The following is a 16,872-nucleotide window of genomic DNA, read 5'->3' as shown; positions in this document are numbered from 1 at the left end:
TCCATTTGTAACTTGTTTTTGTTATTTTTTGAATTCCAATTCAAATTGGTTATAAAAGTTAAATAATAGTAATAATAATATGTTAAAATTATTGTTGTTAAGCAGGTAAAATTAGGCGAGTCATGACCCATCTCGATTTTAACTCATTTGAGTCCAACCCATCTGTGCCAAAAGTAAACCTGGACAGGTCATGATCCAACCCGATTTCTATTTCAACATATTTTATTATGGAAAAATTACCAAATCCACAACTTAAGTTTTCTCACTCTCTCGTAATTTTTTTGCTTTCGGTATTAGATTTTTTTATCAAAATTGTTTTAATTTTTGTTGTTTATTTTAAATATCTGATACATTTGAATTCTCGTCCATCGTTTAGTATTGGTCATATACCCATACTAATCCCTATTTTCTAACCCTCATTAATGGTCTATGAACAAATACATGAAATCATTGTTATTGTTGGCTGACTTGTGCATCCTTGCACATGAGTTTGGGATACACAATATTTAACATATATATCTAGGCATCTTTCTATATCCATCTGTTGTTTTACTCCGTAACATCTCTATTGCACGGTCTTTAGCACGTCATGCTTTTTGGTACGTAATATCAACTCCGTAGGCAGCTTTAAAATCGTCAATTATGTCATTTGGAGTGTGAATTCTCTTATGATTAACCAATTTCTAGGCAGTGACACCACTAACAAAGGGTAAGAGATAGACTGGTCTATAAAAAGGTACCTTCTGGAACTAGAAGAAGGAATGTAGGAGTTAGTCTTCAAAGCTATCCGGCATATGGGAAGTCATGCTCATTGGCTTGTGGCAGGGGTAACAATTATTCTATATTGCTGGGATAAATAGCCCCTTTCCCAACTCGAACTTTGTTTATCTGATGCTTGGCTTTAAAACTTTGTTGAATATCCTTTCTTTCAATGGACATGTATGTACACCATTGAAATACCTCACTCTGAATACAACAGAGCTTTTTCCTAAAAGATGCTTATATAGTCCAAACACAGTCTTCTAAGTAATATTTTAAGACATAGTTACAGAATTTGTTTACCACAATATATATCAAATTTAACAAACTTCAAATTTTATTATATGTATCAGATATATATTAACACCACAGTGTAATGTATCATTGACAAAAAAGACTAACTAACTACTTAAGACAATTACATGTATAATGTATGTATCGATCACAAGCCAAACATCGCAACAACAACATGTTAAATGTATCAAGTAAAAATACAATACTTATCAATTAAAACAAGATAATAATGTATCATGATTGATCTATCAATTATACCTATTGTTTTCTTTGTTTCAATTATTGTAGTATTCATTATTGCTACTATTCTTTTCATCATTTTTTTTTCCGCTTGACATCTTCACTGTTGTATTTTCTTTTCATATCCTTTTTGATATGCTTTACTCGAGTTGAGAGTCCCGCAGAAACTCTGCCCTCCCTAAACTTCTTCACAATTCTTTTTCATATTAGAGAGTGCAACTTGGTGGGCAGTGGCAAAGTTAAACATCTAGTGAGAGTATAGATAAACCAAGAATATAAGATACAAATAAGAAGAGATGATTTTCAAAGGCTGGCAGTTAGCCTAATAGAGTTGATAAACTGACCCCTTTGTTTGATCATGAAAAGTATGACAAGATACAAATAGGGACCATATATGATAATGTCATTGCATTAAAGTATATGTGATGCATTATTTGTCAAAAAAAAAAAAAAAAAAGAAAGAAAGAAGAGGTGCCTTCCAAAGTAAATTCAAATGATGATATATTCTCTTGGCACCATTGAAAAAGATGAAGAGCATTCTCTATCTAGCCAAGTCAACATAGTGCCAATACACACACACAAATATTCACTCATTAATTTCCATGAAATTAATGGCCAACCTCTTCTGCATGATTCTCCCCTCTCCTCTTTGCCTTTGCCTCTCATCATGGTCCCCATGATAAATTAATGAATTCAACAACAAAAAACATAAATGTATATATATATATATACACATAATATATGAGTAGTCATAAATTATATCCAGTGTAATTCCACCAGTCTTACTCCTATCTTGTAAATATAGAGACATTGTGTTTAGCAGACTTAAATTAAAACGAGAGAAAAATTGATAAAGAAGTCCTAATAGCCCCTCTAGCATTTGAATATTTACTTGAAAGCTAAGCCACAAATCCTTTGCCTTACCACTCGGCTATGTCACCGTGTATTTAAGAGTGAATATTACTTAGTGTTTAATAGGACTTTATAATTTTCGATACATAACATTAGAATTCTAACTATACAATAATAAAGTATAAAATGAATTAAAAAAAAGAAAAACAAAAATGGTAAATAAAAAAGGACACACCTAATAAATTGACAAATATCTTGTCCATAAATAAAACTTTTGAAACTGATAGAATATATCAAAGATCATCCCCCTTTTGTGTTTAATCATATTACATTTCATAAATCTACTATCAATAATGTAACAAATTCTTAATAATTTATACATTAATTGCAAATAAAAAAATATTAAATTACTACGAATTTGTTATGATAGATAATTAAACTAAACATATTAGTAATTATCAAATTTTAGATTTATTGAATGTAATATATAGTCTTTAATACACATGTGGGGTGATATTCCCTTGATATATCATTTATAGACGGGATATTTGGTCAATTCATGCATTTTTTTTAAAATTTAGTTCATCGAGTAATATTGAAATATTTTTATATGAGTTTCAGTCATGAAATTAGTTATCAATACTTACGTTAGAGTAAACTTGCTAAATTACATCCCCTTAATTAGGGATATTTGGTCAATTCATTGTATGCATTCTTTTTTAAATTTAGTTCATCGAGTAATATTGAAATATCTTTATATGAGTTTCGGTCATGAAATTAGTTATCAATACTTACGTTAGAGTAAACTTGTTAAATTACATCCCCTTGATTAGGGATACAATCATACAATACCTTTCTGGATCTGATATATGAACGCGAATTATTTTGTGCATTTTCTTAAAAATATTTTTAAAAACAATACTTTGATTAGTATGAGTGCCAAAGTTCATATAGTATTGATCTGTATTTTTTTATTTTGACGATATGATGTTAAGAAAAGGTTATTAACTTTAATGCACTAGTAACTCCTACATAATCATGGACGAACAGGCTTCTAGTTGAAATAAATAGTTTAATTATTTTCATATAGTAAGTAATTATTTATATTAGTTTTTATCATTATTATATGTTTTTAGACCAAAATATTTTCATTTTTTTTAAAAAGCAGATAATTATTTTGGCAAATATAATTGCATTTCTTTTTTCCAATATGTTGGTTCCCTGAAGTATACTTAATTAAAGATTGACCCCACTTATCTGAAGAAAAAGCACATATTCCCCCTTCTAGTATTCCTAATTTTTAACTTTTACCATTTGGAATAACATTTTTTATATATATAAAAAAAGCATTTAAAAGTTATTTTGATGTGATGTGTAGTGCACAATATGTTTTATTTTTATAATCGTAATATTTGTGTCTGCTTGCATATATATATTTATCAATTCGATGAAGTTTATTATCCCTTATCAATACATTTTGCGAAGCGAATTACGAATATTTTTTTTTTGTGTGAAATTTGAATTCAAAATCACATTATTCACAACTCACTTTATTAATAGTTAGACCTTAAGTTGTATTTTTCTCTATCAGAATAAAAAATGATACGTTAAAATTATAATCATTAGGTCATATTCTTTTTTCGAATATATTGATATTGGCTTTATACCAAAGAGCCTTATTTATGTCTAAGCATAATTAATAAGTTCTCTTCTTTTGCACATAATTTTTCAATTTTTTTTCCTGATAAATCATGTCATAAAATCTGATGGAGATATGATATTTGATTCAATTCTTAGTGTTGTGTTGATGATTTTGTCTTTTCAGAGTAGTCAGTCCCCATTAATTTCCTTTTATTGAATTTCTGTTTTAAATATATCCCCTGGTAATAATATTAAATATAGAGAGTACTGATGTGTACCAAACAAAAAAGATTGGGAAAGTTATTGCAAAGTTTCTATTTCCTAATAAGGACATGGATTCTACTAGTTTTCAAAAAGATCCTTTAAATATGATTTTTTTTTAACAAAAAAAAAATCATTTTCTTATGTAAAGGTTCTTCTCTGCTTGAAGTAACTATATAAGCATTGACATAATGGTAAATTTGATCCTATATTTATTTCAGTGTCTCACATCAATGTGGAATCTAGCAAAAATGTGATTCGATTTTGAACGATCCTCGTCTTTTGAGTTGAGCAAAATATTCATTCTATTCACCTATAACTGTGCGATATATAAATTCTTTAGAAATTGAAATCATAATCAGGCATAATTTCAAAGATATTATGGTAGAAAAATATAAACTTATACCTTGTCAAGAAATTACTCTTTATTAGATATAAGTTGAAAAGAACAATACAATACAAAACAAAAACAAAAGTGCAAATGACTCTTGTATAATATATCAAAGTTAAACACATTTTAATTGACAATATATCAAAGTTAAATACATTTTAATTCATTGTTTATCTGACGTGGATCGCTCTCATCTTCTTTATTTATCACAAAAATATCGAAAATCACAAAATCAAATCAAGTAAGGGAGTGGTGTGATATCGAAATTCATTTATCTTTAAATAGAACACTTCACATTCGAATTATTTTAAATAGAAAACTTTAATTGCATTTGCGCACCGCAAATTTAGATTAATCAAAATCAATTAGAAATTTGAATGGCAATGCACTACACCCCACATGTATACACACAAGTAATGTCTAATTTATGCATAGTGTAGCTCCTTTCTTGTGACAGCCATTATTCCTTATATATATGTATATAAATCATCACACAAAAAAGTACTTTCACATATTGTTTGGTTCATATATTATTAAACACCTCCACCTTCTTCTCCTGACATTTTCATTTATTAAATATCTACCCCCACCCCCCACCCCACACACAACAAATAATACACACCTTTTTTTTTTCATAATAAATATACATCCTTATATATAACAAAGTCTGACAAGTTCATTTAACATAATACATGAGTGTACACATTGTCCCAATTATTTCTCAAATTTTTTTCTCTTATTGCTAATTCCTAAGTAAATCAGAAAAAAAAGATTATTTTCACAAAGGAAAGAGAAGTTTTATTGGTTTTTATATGTAAGGAAATGTAATTATTTTGGATGAAGTTGATAAAAATCACTTCTTGTTATTTAAGTATTAGCCAACGTTTCAAAATTATGGAGTTTGAAACGTTACATGTATAATTTTAGAATAGTAAATATTAGCCAATGATTCGAAAATAGATGATCGGGAATACTTTTGAATTCCGATCATCTTGTACGTATCTCGATTAATTTTATGAATCATGATATATTTTTCAACTTCCACTATCTACATGTGTAAGGTAATATCGTCCAGTAAAACTAAAATAGATGAGAAAAAATTACCGAAGTATTTTAGTTTCTACTCAAATTTAAAATTTGAGACCTCATTGTTAACCTAATAATGCTTTTCTTTTTCATGACAAAAAAGATATAGTCTTAGCAAAAATAACTAGGTAAGTAAGGGGGAGAAGATGAATAAAAGAAAATAAATTGGAAGATGTGATCACACATCACACCTACAAGTAAAGCAAAAGCAAAGTCATGCCTATAGTTGTCATATTTAATTTAGGTAATTGTTTTCATTTAATTAAGTTGTCCATTAACCAATGTGGCACCTTTCATCAATACCAATTAATTAATTAATTATGTCATACTTGTTTCACCACTTCCATTCCTTCCAAAATAATATATTATGATGGATATTACACCAAAGATTATATAGTAGGTCTCTCATCTTTGTCAAAGGTAACAAGTTATAGCCATAAAAATGTGTTACATATGAACTATTTTTAAATCTATATTATTGTCAAATATGAAATAACAACACAATCTTAAATAGATTGGTAAGTAGAGGATCGGAATAGTTAATAACTATGATAAATTGTGAATATTTACAAATAAAGAGATCAATAATCGAAAAACCAAAAATGTTATTAACTCCTAGCCTGAAATTTAGGAGAATAAGATTGAAAAGGAGTAAACATTGAAAACATAAAATTATGAAAATTAGGAAGCAAAAACATGTACTCGCTTGCCCCATTTTATATGAAGTAGTTTAATTCGACACGAAGTTTAAAAAAGAAAGACAGACTTTAAAAATTTGTGGTCCAAAATGAACTATAGAAATTTATGTGACGGTAAATCATTTTATTAAGAATAAAATAGATATTTTACGGTTAAATTGTTACTTAATATAGAAACGTGTAATCTCACATAAATTGAATCAGACTAAAGAGTATTTTAGAAGGTGGAGGATTGATTGAGATGTGTTTTTAGGTTTTGAGGGGGAAAATAACATAAATAATGGGTAGGTTGTAGGGAATGGTGGAATTGGCAAGAAATAAAGCAAATGTAATTATTCATCGAAAATACTTTTGATCGGAATATTATTTTATTTATGTTATTTTACTTTTTCGGACATTTTTTTTAATTTTAATATTTTTTAATTAGAAAATAAAAAAAAATCAATTTAGTTTAAAATAAAAAATATCATATATTTTTTTAAATTTCTGCCAAGAAAAAAAGAAAGGAAAGGAAAGAGAAAAACCCTAGAGAATATGAAAAAGGAATTTGGAAGTGTGTGTTTAGGTCAAGAAAATATTGGATGGGTAATGGTTGGATTAGGATTAAAGTAATATAAATCACTCTCTTATTTATCCGTCTATTTTTACTTTTTCAGTATTAATCTCGTACACTTTTTAAAAAGTACTCCCATTTTGTTTCTAAAAAAATCAAATTTTTTTAGTCCGTTTTGAAAAATAATGACCCTTTTTCTTTTTTACGATACTTTAATTTCATTTTTCCAAATAACATTTTTATTTACAAAGATTAAAAGGTATTTTGATATATTTTATATAACTTTAATTTAAAATTACCAGATTAAAAAACCTTTTTTTTTTAAATTCATGCCTAGTCAAATTAGGTATTTCTTTTCCTTTTTCTTTAATCAAAGAAAGTTTTAAAAGAGTAAATATTTAATCAAAGAAAGTTTTAAAAGAGTAAATATTGTAAATAAATAAAATTGAATCATGAAAAGAGCCTGGTTTCATGACAGTACTCTTGGAGATGATAATTTTTCAATTCTCAAATATATATGAGAATAGAAAAAAGAGGAAAATGATTATTAGAAAAATCTGTCAAATCTATATATTTTTTTTTGTTAAATGTACACTTCGAAAATGCATGATTCAGTCCCCAGTAAAATTAATTATGGTTTGTACTATGTAGTTGTTTTCCAATATACTAATTATAGTCGCTGTGTTTTCGAAAAATTAGTCAAAATTATTTATTATTTTTACTTCTCGAGAGGTCAATTATATAAATTTTGATTAATATTTTTTCTTTTTGAAACACTAAATTTCGAGTAATATTTTAAAATATTCTTTTAGTTAATTCGTAAGAGAAGAAATATAACACTTATATTTGTATACTTTTCAATATTAAAATAATAATTCTAAAATATAAATTTAATTTAAAACTTGAGAAGCAAAACATGTCGACTAATATGAAATAAAGATGGTTATTATTCAAAGAACCTGATGATTTTTTTTTTTTTGATATAATGTATAAACATGTTAGTTGTCCTCAAACTTTTAAACTGATATACAATTGAACAAGTAGACATATATATTCTACGTAGCATACTGTAGCTTAGTTTGAGTGTTTCACACATGAATTATAATATAAGATGTGTGTCTCATTGTTCAACTTTATACAAATTTAGATATCAATTTTACACATAAAAAGTTAAAAGATATTAATAGTAACTAATGCTAAATTAAAAAAAAAAAAACAGATTTAAGCATCAGGTCAAGAGAAATAAACCACTCCAACCAACAATTTAGGCAAAATAAGTATCACAGAGTTTTTTTGTTAATAAACAGAAAATGAGAGAGAAATTTTGGGTTAAGTCATGTGGATGGAAAAATATCTTATGTCATACCCATAATAAAAGCTTTTGAGATCGAGTCTCGAAATAAAAATACTTTATGAAATTTTTTTTTGTATTATATCATAAATCTAAATTAGTCAAGATTTTAAATCAGATAACGAACTTGCATCAAAAAGGGAAAAAAACTCCCATCACAAATCTACTTAATGCAAAATAAATAGGAACTCATTATGTGGTGTATATATATGTATGATGATATTAAAAAGTAGTTGAAATATTAATATTTAGCTTTAGTTGGTGATGGCTTCAACATATTTACAGTCAATATTCATAATCACAAGGTTTTGCTTTATATTAATTACGAAAAAGAAAAAAAAAATATTAATTAGAAAACAATAGAGGTTTCTAAGGGCCTCTAGAAGAAAAATAAAAACAAAAAAGAAAGTCGTCTAATATTTTAGAATTTGTAAGTTTCTTGACTCTCACGAGATTCATTATTTACTAAAGTAATTTCTCATTTAGCTTCTTTGTTTTTTATTTATCTAACTTTTTGAACATAATTATAATAAGAGTTAGAAATTTGTTTAACCAAACGTAGCAATAATTTCTAAATTTCACTATGTATCATTAATGTTATAAAATTCGTTCAATATCATACACTAATTTCTTTTTTCGAATATCGTTATATCTAGAAACGACTTATCGAATTATTAAATTATTATTGTGATTTTAAAATTATTATGTTATGCATTGTATCTATTGTTATCTTGTATTTAAATTATTGTGTTATGTATTATATTTTTGAGTTAAAATTTTTGTCTTATTATTTATATTTTATGCATTCTTCATAGTGAAAATTAATATAACATCAAATTGTATCACAAAGTGAATATTTAAAATATTATTTATTCGAGATGAAAGTAGTATATATAAAATAAAATATTTTTTTTAAAAAAATATTATATTAAATTTAAAAAGAATTGCATATATTAGAGATTTAATTGATAATCTTATATAAACAAATAATATGTTAATTACAAAAAAAAAGTAAAAATAATAATATAATATTCAAAAAATGAAATAGAGAGTATGAATAGTAGTTATCCAAATTTTAGAAAACTATTATTCAACTCTATATAATCGAAGAGTTGAGAGTAATTGGAGAGAACATTCTCTATTTTACTCTACAAATATAGAAAACACAGAGTAATATAAATTACGATGGTCTAAGGTAGTAGTAGTTTTCCATTTGATTTTTTTTTTATGTTTTTTTTTTTTGCGAAATGGACGAAGAGTCATCAATATTACAAAATTAGGACCATTATTTTGAACCGCTATAAGTGGCTAATACACGAGTTGAATTAATTGATTTTGAAGTGACATAAAGACATATCATATAATTACTAAAAAATTCATCAAAAAATATATTTTCGATTTTCTCCTTCTTCAATTTTGTATCAAATTAAATATTCGAAAACTCTCCATAGATGGCCAATAGCCCAAAAACGTTACGTATATGCAATTATTTTATATTGAAAAATACACAAAAATTAGAAAGAAAAGATCATGGATATATACATCCATAAAAAAAGAGAGGCTAATTTTATGAAAGAATATAAGCAAATAAAGAATGATAATTGGTTGGGTTATGCACTTGTATTGCGTGAACAATTGTTTACCACTAAGTTTTTATTTTTTATTATCGTAGCGTTTCCTCAATTTACGCACAATTTAACTAGTTATCACCTTTTATCAGTAAATGGTATCAAATAATTATATCAGTTAAAGCTAAAATGAAAAAAATAAAATTACCTAGTTCGTTTTATTACCCACTAAGCTACGTCATTGGGTGCCTAACTTAAGTATTAATATTAGGCCAATAATTTGAGTAATTATCTCTAAAGTCAATCAATTCGGCCTGCATGCATTTCTGACTTGACTTGGATTATTAGTTGTGGTATTTAATTTATTAGTCAATTAATCAAATAAAGCTTGCTATTCATTATCTCACCCTTAGTTAGATGTTAGATTTTTGGTCCTACAAAATAAACATGTATACAAGTAGATATATGCTTTGTGGGGGGAGGGGGGGGGGGGGGGGCTAGACACATCTATATGGTCTTCAATATATATTAGTTGAATACTTTTAAAAAAAATATAGTTGTGCTTATTTTACATTTGTTTCCTACTAAATATGTTTGAAAATATACATAAATATTCAGTTGCATAAAAGGTGATCACAAAAAGCTTTAATCACATATAGCGCTTAGTTCTTATTATTAAATTATTTGTCGAGTAAAAGTTGCGTTCATCTTTTTAAAATTTTATTGAAAATCATAATGTTCAGATCAACTAACACTTACTTGTATCAAAAAACACTGTACAACAACCACCTAATGAGATTTAATCAAATACTAGCAACACGTTATTTAACATCAATTACACCATTCATTACGTGGCAAAATAATTACAACTAATAAATACAAATAATGGTTAGTATTATTTTTTTTAAAAGAAAAGAACAAAACCAATAAACTCAAGCAAAAAGAAAAGAAAAATTGAATAAGAAAGGTATGTGTCATAAGAAAGAGACATAGCAAAAAGAAACAAATTATACAAGAGTTAGATAGGTGGATGGGTATATAATTGTGCACATAGACTCTATGATCACCCAAATGGTATGCTTGGTGCATGAATGAATAGAGATAGCTGTCATAGTAAAATGAGATGCCGATTAGAGACGGAATCAAAAATTAAAGTTTATGAATTTTGAATATAAAAAAGTTTAGTCGAAATTATTGGATAGTCTAAACCCGTATCTAATATTGTAGCTCCGCTATGACAATGATGAGATAAGTATAAATTTGATTTAAAAATTTTGCCGTGCAATGCTGTAATGCTATGAAAAGATAGGCAACAAGAGGAAGAGGAGAAGACTAAGAGTACTAAAAACTAATAAAAGGAATCGTGGGACCAAAAACAAAGACAAATTTGTGTGATGCCATTATATGCACTTTCTTTCACATTTTCCTTACTCTTTTTTTTCCCCTTCTTTTACTTTATCATTAATTAAAGTTAAAATAACCTTCTTGGCTTTGGGGAAAATTAATCAAAATCCTTGTCATCTTTCTTCTTTTACCAAAAATACAAATAAGATTTACCATCTCTTTATTAGGTAGAAAAAAAATCACATATATATGTGTTGTGAGAGCTATAAGCATTGAGAAAATTCAAATTATAAAAGAATAAAAATATCATGAAGTGAAGACAAAAACATCTATATCTCGCTAAGATAGATAGATCTAGAGAACTGAATTACCTTACGACTTCAATTCAATAAGAAAAACTTCTCCTTTATTGAATAGTAGTACGAGACCTAGCTCAAGCTAGAGCCATAAGTGTTGACAAAAGATTCACACATAAGTGGTGGCTTCTTTTAGTTTGCAATGCCGGCTATTTGCCTTTTTGATTAAACGTAGAAGTAGAGGTACTTTTATTTTGACGATAGTACTTAAAATGGATCATAGCCATAAATTTTTATCAAAAGGTAGCCTACAAGATGTACAATTCTAATGCACCTAGATGGTTTTGAATTATAATTAGTCAACCAATTCAACTAACACACGACACATATAAAGAATAACGTAAATGCATAAGCCATCACCTTCTCCAGACCACACTTGTAGAATTACACTATCATCAATGCAAGTGAGTTTTGCATTACGAGGACATCAAAATAATTGTTTATCTCATTTCATTTTCTTCCACCTCAATATATTCGTTTGATGGATGGATGGGAAGGTCTGACAATTCATGAGAGTCGTGTAAGTTGGGGATTTTCCTTAATGAATACATAGTACTCTGAGTCAGCACAAAAGATGCACAAGAATACGAATAAAATGAGTTTAGGCTAGGGAATTACTTATGCATTTTCCCGTATAATGTATTTACTCTTTAATTGTTGTTTTCGTCAATGGTGTTATGGCTCAATTGATGGAAAGGACAATTCCAAGAGAAAGAATGGGCTGGCATTATGCCTTCACGAATGAAAGCACACAAGATGGACATATTTATAATTTTTTTTTTATGGTTGACAGAAAAAAAAGATGCTACCATTTTTAATTTATTTTTTTTGGTCTATATGGGAGAAATTTAATTTAATTAGGATGTATGGTGGAGTAGAGGGACTACTTTTTTGTTTTGGCTCAACCATAAAAATGATTATTATTTTTTTTCAAATAGTTATCAACCTAATTGTTAGGTAAATTTCAGTTAATCAGGTTTACCACATGACTATGTTAAATTAGACTTGTTAATTAGAGAGTCAAGATTCCAGAATGCAAAATAAAAGGGAGAAAAGTTATATTCATAGCATAACCCCATCTTTTTCTAATTCCTTGTAAATTAAATCTATGAATAATAATAATTAAAAAGGTTCAGGTTTCTTGAAGTTTCTATATTTCTCACCTGCTCATAGGCTAAATAATAGGAAAAAGATAATAATAGGTGAGTGAATTTGACAGATGCATTTGAAGTGTTTTTTTTTTTTTTGGGTATAACATTAACTTTGAGAGAAGAAGAAGCTAACTCAGCCAACAAACATAGCAATTAGGTTGGAAGTATTCTTATTTGTAAGAAAAGGAATGTGATGAATACTAGCTGTTTGAATCTTCAAAACCAAGTAAAATTCAACATATCTTATTATTATCATTATTATTTTTTTTAAAAAGAAAAACTATATTATTTTTCCCACCTAGTGTTAGATCCATGTTGAAGTCCAATTAAAATTAAATTCACGTTCAGGAGTTCCAAATAAGGGGTTAAAGCGCTCCCTCACTTTCAGAGGGACTTAAGCTCAACACCTATGATTAAGAATAAATGATTATTTACCATTTTATTATAAACGTTATTGGTAAAATAAAAAACTAGTTTGATGTGTGTGTACACATCTCATCCATCCGACTCCACTTCAAAAAAAAAATAATAATAAAACTTTGGAACAAGCTCAAACAGCAATATCTAATTTCAAGAATCATAATTTTTTCAGGACCCACTAAGCAAATAAATCAATTTTTTTAAAAAAAGAGAAGAAAACTATTTCACAATGAAGGTGACCTAGGCTTTAACAACTAGATGGGCATCTTGTATTAGGCAACCACAACAAAATATAATTATTAGAACAAGAAACCAATCTCCTTTCTCTATGTATACAGGGACAGGTTTGTCTCACACTTTAAATAGTGCTCCATTTACCAAGAATTATAGACTATATAATATATATATATATCATAATACAATTTCAACCCCTCCATTACCTTTTTTAAAAATTAATTAAATCTCTTTTTTTTTTTAAAAAAAAAAAAGAGTTATATGAGGGATAGGTGGGCAGCATGGGCCATATAGAAACAATTCCAGCGGCAGCGGTAACGGCAGAGACCTTCTGCACGCCCAACAACAATATCAACCCCAACTCCAAGACTATCCCCACATCTACCTTATTGATGATTCTCCTTCTCTTTCTCTATACTCAATAAATATATATACACAAAAACTTTACGTATATGTGGGGTGTGTGGATAATACCAATATAAACAAATTGAATGAAAAATTCAATGAATAATAAATAAGAGTTGATAAGAAACACAAGAGTTGAGAAAGAGCCAAACCAAAGCTAAAGCCACGGCAAAAGAAGAAGAACAAAGCAAAGGAAAAAGAAAACTAAGAACCAGAATAAGACGGGCTACCCCTCTCTTTCTTTCTTGGACTGATTCTATCTTTTCTCTCTCTCTCTCTCTGTTATATGCTTTCAAAAGCATTTTTTAGCAAACCAAAGAAGCAAGCATAAGGAAGAAACAAACAGAACAAAGAAAAGTGAGTGAAGGCAGAGAAAATTATGTGTTGTTCTTGGAAAATGGCTTAAAAAGATTCATTTCACTCTTTAACCTCACTCACTCTTTGAAAAAAAGCTTCTTTCTTTACCTTGTCCTCATTCTTTACATTTCTTTGGTATTTTCTTGAAGGGTGTAACTGAAGAGTCTGCCTTGGTTTAGGGCATCTTCTTCTCTATTCATGCTGTTTATGTGTTAGCCTTTATTCAGAGAGAACCCCCACCCACCTACCAATCACACATCTCTTCATTACCATCTTCCAACTTAGAATCCATTTTCTTTTATATATATACACATCTATCAATCTACCTTTCCTTTCTTAATTCTGATCATAGAAATGGCTGTTCAAGCTCAATACCCATCAAATGTTCTCTTTCTAAACAGGTCTGCATTCAACACCCTCTATAATCTCTTTTCTTTTTCTTGTCTAAGTAACTTTAATTGGATTTTCCTTTGATTCTTGATTGCAGAAATGTACAAGAAGGAAAAACCCCACTTGGTAATGATTATTCATTGCAATCTCAACCTGGTGGTGGCGCTGGATCTTTTCTTGATCAAACACAAATGTTATTCAATCCAGGAGGTAGGAATTCATAGTTAAATATGATTCAAATTCAATCCCAAATTCAAAAAAACTCCAAGTTTTATTAGTTTTTCTTCTTCTTTTATTATCAATCTTGAATTGAACATACAAATTACAATCTCATGAATACATATACGGAAAAGGAATCTAATATTGTTTTTTTTTTCTTTTTGCGATTATAGTTGGGGCAAATTCAAGGAAGAGAGGAAGAGAACTTACAAGTACAACGGCAGCAATGAATCCATTGATGTCAATGCAATCTCAGCCTCAACCGCAACTCATTGACCTCACTCAACTTCATACATCGCCTACTTCTCAGCAACAGCCACACAACCTTGTCTCCACCGGACTCCGTTTAGCTTTCGGAGACCAACATCAACACCAACACCAACAACATCAATTACAGCAGCAACAACAACAACAACAACATCACCACCATCACTCTCTTTCTCCTCAATCCTCTCAATCATCAGCTTTCTATTCAATATTAACAGAAGACTTAGCTACTCATATCAAACAACAACGCGATGAAATCGATCATCTCCTCCTAATTCAGGTACTATTTTTGTTCAAAATTTTACTATACAATCAATAACAAAAGTTTGTTTAAGTTACAAACTAATTCAAATTGACATATATCGACTTCGCTGCAATCATATCAAAATGTATCACGAGAACTCTCATCTCTTTGATCGGAGTTCGGAATCAACAATGTGAGAAACTCAAATAGATATATTTTTTTTCCCGCAAAATTTACTATGCTTTTTGAATTTGTTCACGGAGAATGAAATTTTCTGATTTTTGCTATTCAATAGGGAGAGCAATTGAGGCGTACATTAGCAGAGAAAAGGCAACGTCACTACCGTGCACTGATCGGAGCAGCAGAGGAATCAATGGCACGAAGACTAAGAGAAAAAGAAGCAGAGATGGAGAAAGCAGCTCGGCGAAACGCTGAATTAGAGGCGCGTGCAGCGCAATTAAGCGCAGAGGCACAGGCTTGGCAAGCTAGAGCAAGAGCACAGGAAGTAACGGCAGCGACACTTCAAGCTCAGCTGCAACACGCGATGATCAACGGTGGAGGTTGTAATGAGATAAACGACGGTAACGGCGGCGAACCGGAGGATGCTGAATCGGCGTACATTGACCCGGACAGAGTTGTTGAGTCAACCGGCGGTCCTAGTTGCAAAGCGTGTAGAAAACGAGTTGCCTCAGTGGTAGTACTGCCGTGTCGCCACTTGTGTATGTGTACAGAATGTGATGCTGTTGCTCAAGCTTGCCCGTTGTGTTTCGCCATTAGAAGTTCAAGTGTTGAGGTTTTTCTCTGTTAGAAAAAGCCCAAATCAAGGCCCACTTTGTTTTTTGGCCCAAACCCAAGCCCAAGTAATGCACTTAGAACTTTTCAAATTAATGTTCTAATGGTAAAAACAAAAAAAGGAGTTTAATTTTGAAAAAAAAAGAAGAAAAACAGTAAACATAAATGAAGAAAACATGAAACAAAAATAATATTTCATTTAATAACTATATATATTCCTTTTTCCAGATTTTTTTTCTCTTGGGTTTATTCTTTTATTTTTTGCAACAATTTGAGGATCAAAAATCTTCCTTTTTTTTTTTAAACACAGTTTGAAATTTAATTCATTTGTATATATTCGTTTTATTCTTTTATTTACCGCCCTGTGACATCATATATCAATTTTCATCATTTTTTTTTCTTTGTGATGAAAAATTACTGGTATAAATTATTCATGAAAAAAATCCCAGGTACATATAATTTATTTTTACCATATAAGGGACAGTATTTCTTACTTAAAAACTATTAAGTTCAAAAGATTTGGTGTTTAAATATATAGTTGAGCTTTAAAATGCTATAAAGTTGAACTATTAGATAAATGTGTTCAAATGACAATGACAAATAGTATAATATGCATCTGTTCTACATGGCAAACCATGTAGGACACATTTATTAGTACATGCATGTCCTATGTAGTAAATTATGCGAGTTTTATTAGGTAAGACGTATGCATTAACTTGTTTAAATTTATGATATTTGAAGTGTTGAATTACTAAACCATAACAAAAATATATAAATATCAGTTGATACCAAGTTAAATAACATGTTTAATGTATTATATACTTCGACCTTTTTATTTACATGACATGCCAAAAGAATATTATATTATTATACGAAAGTTTAATGTGCCAAAAAGTAATAATAATAATAATAATAATAAAGGCATAATTAGGAGATTTTTCTTTTTTAGGTAAGGTCGGATTTTCAAATTTTAAGTGGACTGTTTCCTTTTTATGTTTA

At 28.7% G+C, this 16,872-nt stretch overlaps 1 protein-coding gene and 1 long non-coding RNA gene across 2 annotated transcripts; one reads left to right on the top strand and one right to left on the bottom strand.

The window, feature by feature from the left end:
* Window positions 1–9,452: 9,452 nt before the first annotated feature.
* On the bottom strand, window positions 9,453–11,544 carry LOC112941987 (uncharacterized). The gene is made up of 2 exons (XR_003247725.2): window positions 11,410–11,544; window positions 9,453–10,799 (listed from the first exon to the last, which is right to left on the bottom strand). It is a non-coding gene; the product is annotated as an uncharacterized lncRNA (long non-coding RNA).
* LOC101255818 (BOI-related E3 ubiquitin-protein ligase 1) lies at window positions 10,795–16,102 on the top strand. The gene is made up of 4 exons (XM_004245802.5): window positions 10,795–14,362; window positions 14,449–14,561; window positions 14,744–15,117; window positions 15,377–16,102. The coding sequence occupies exons 1-4, from the start codon at window positions 14,316–14,318 to the stop codon at window positions 15,887–15,889; spliced, it is 1,047 nt and encodes a 348-aa protein (XP_004245850.2). The 5' UTR covers window positions 10,795–14,315; the 3' UTR covers window positions 15,890–16,102.
* The last annotated feature ends 770 nt before the right edge of the window (window positions 16,103–16,872 follow it).

Source organism: Solanum lycopersicum, chromosome 8 (genome assembly GCF_036512215.1).
Source record: "Solanum lycopersicum chromosome 8, SLM_r2.1".
Lineage (NCBI taxonomy): Eukaryota > Viridiplantae > Streptophyta > Magnoliopsida > Solanales > Solanaceae > Solanum > Solanum lycopersicum.
The sequence above is the reverse complement of the archived record's forward strand: the minus strand, read 5'-3'. Positions and strand labels throughout refer to the sequence as shown.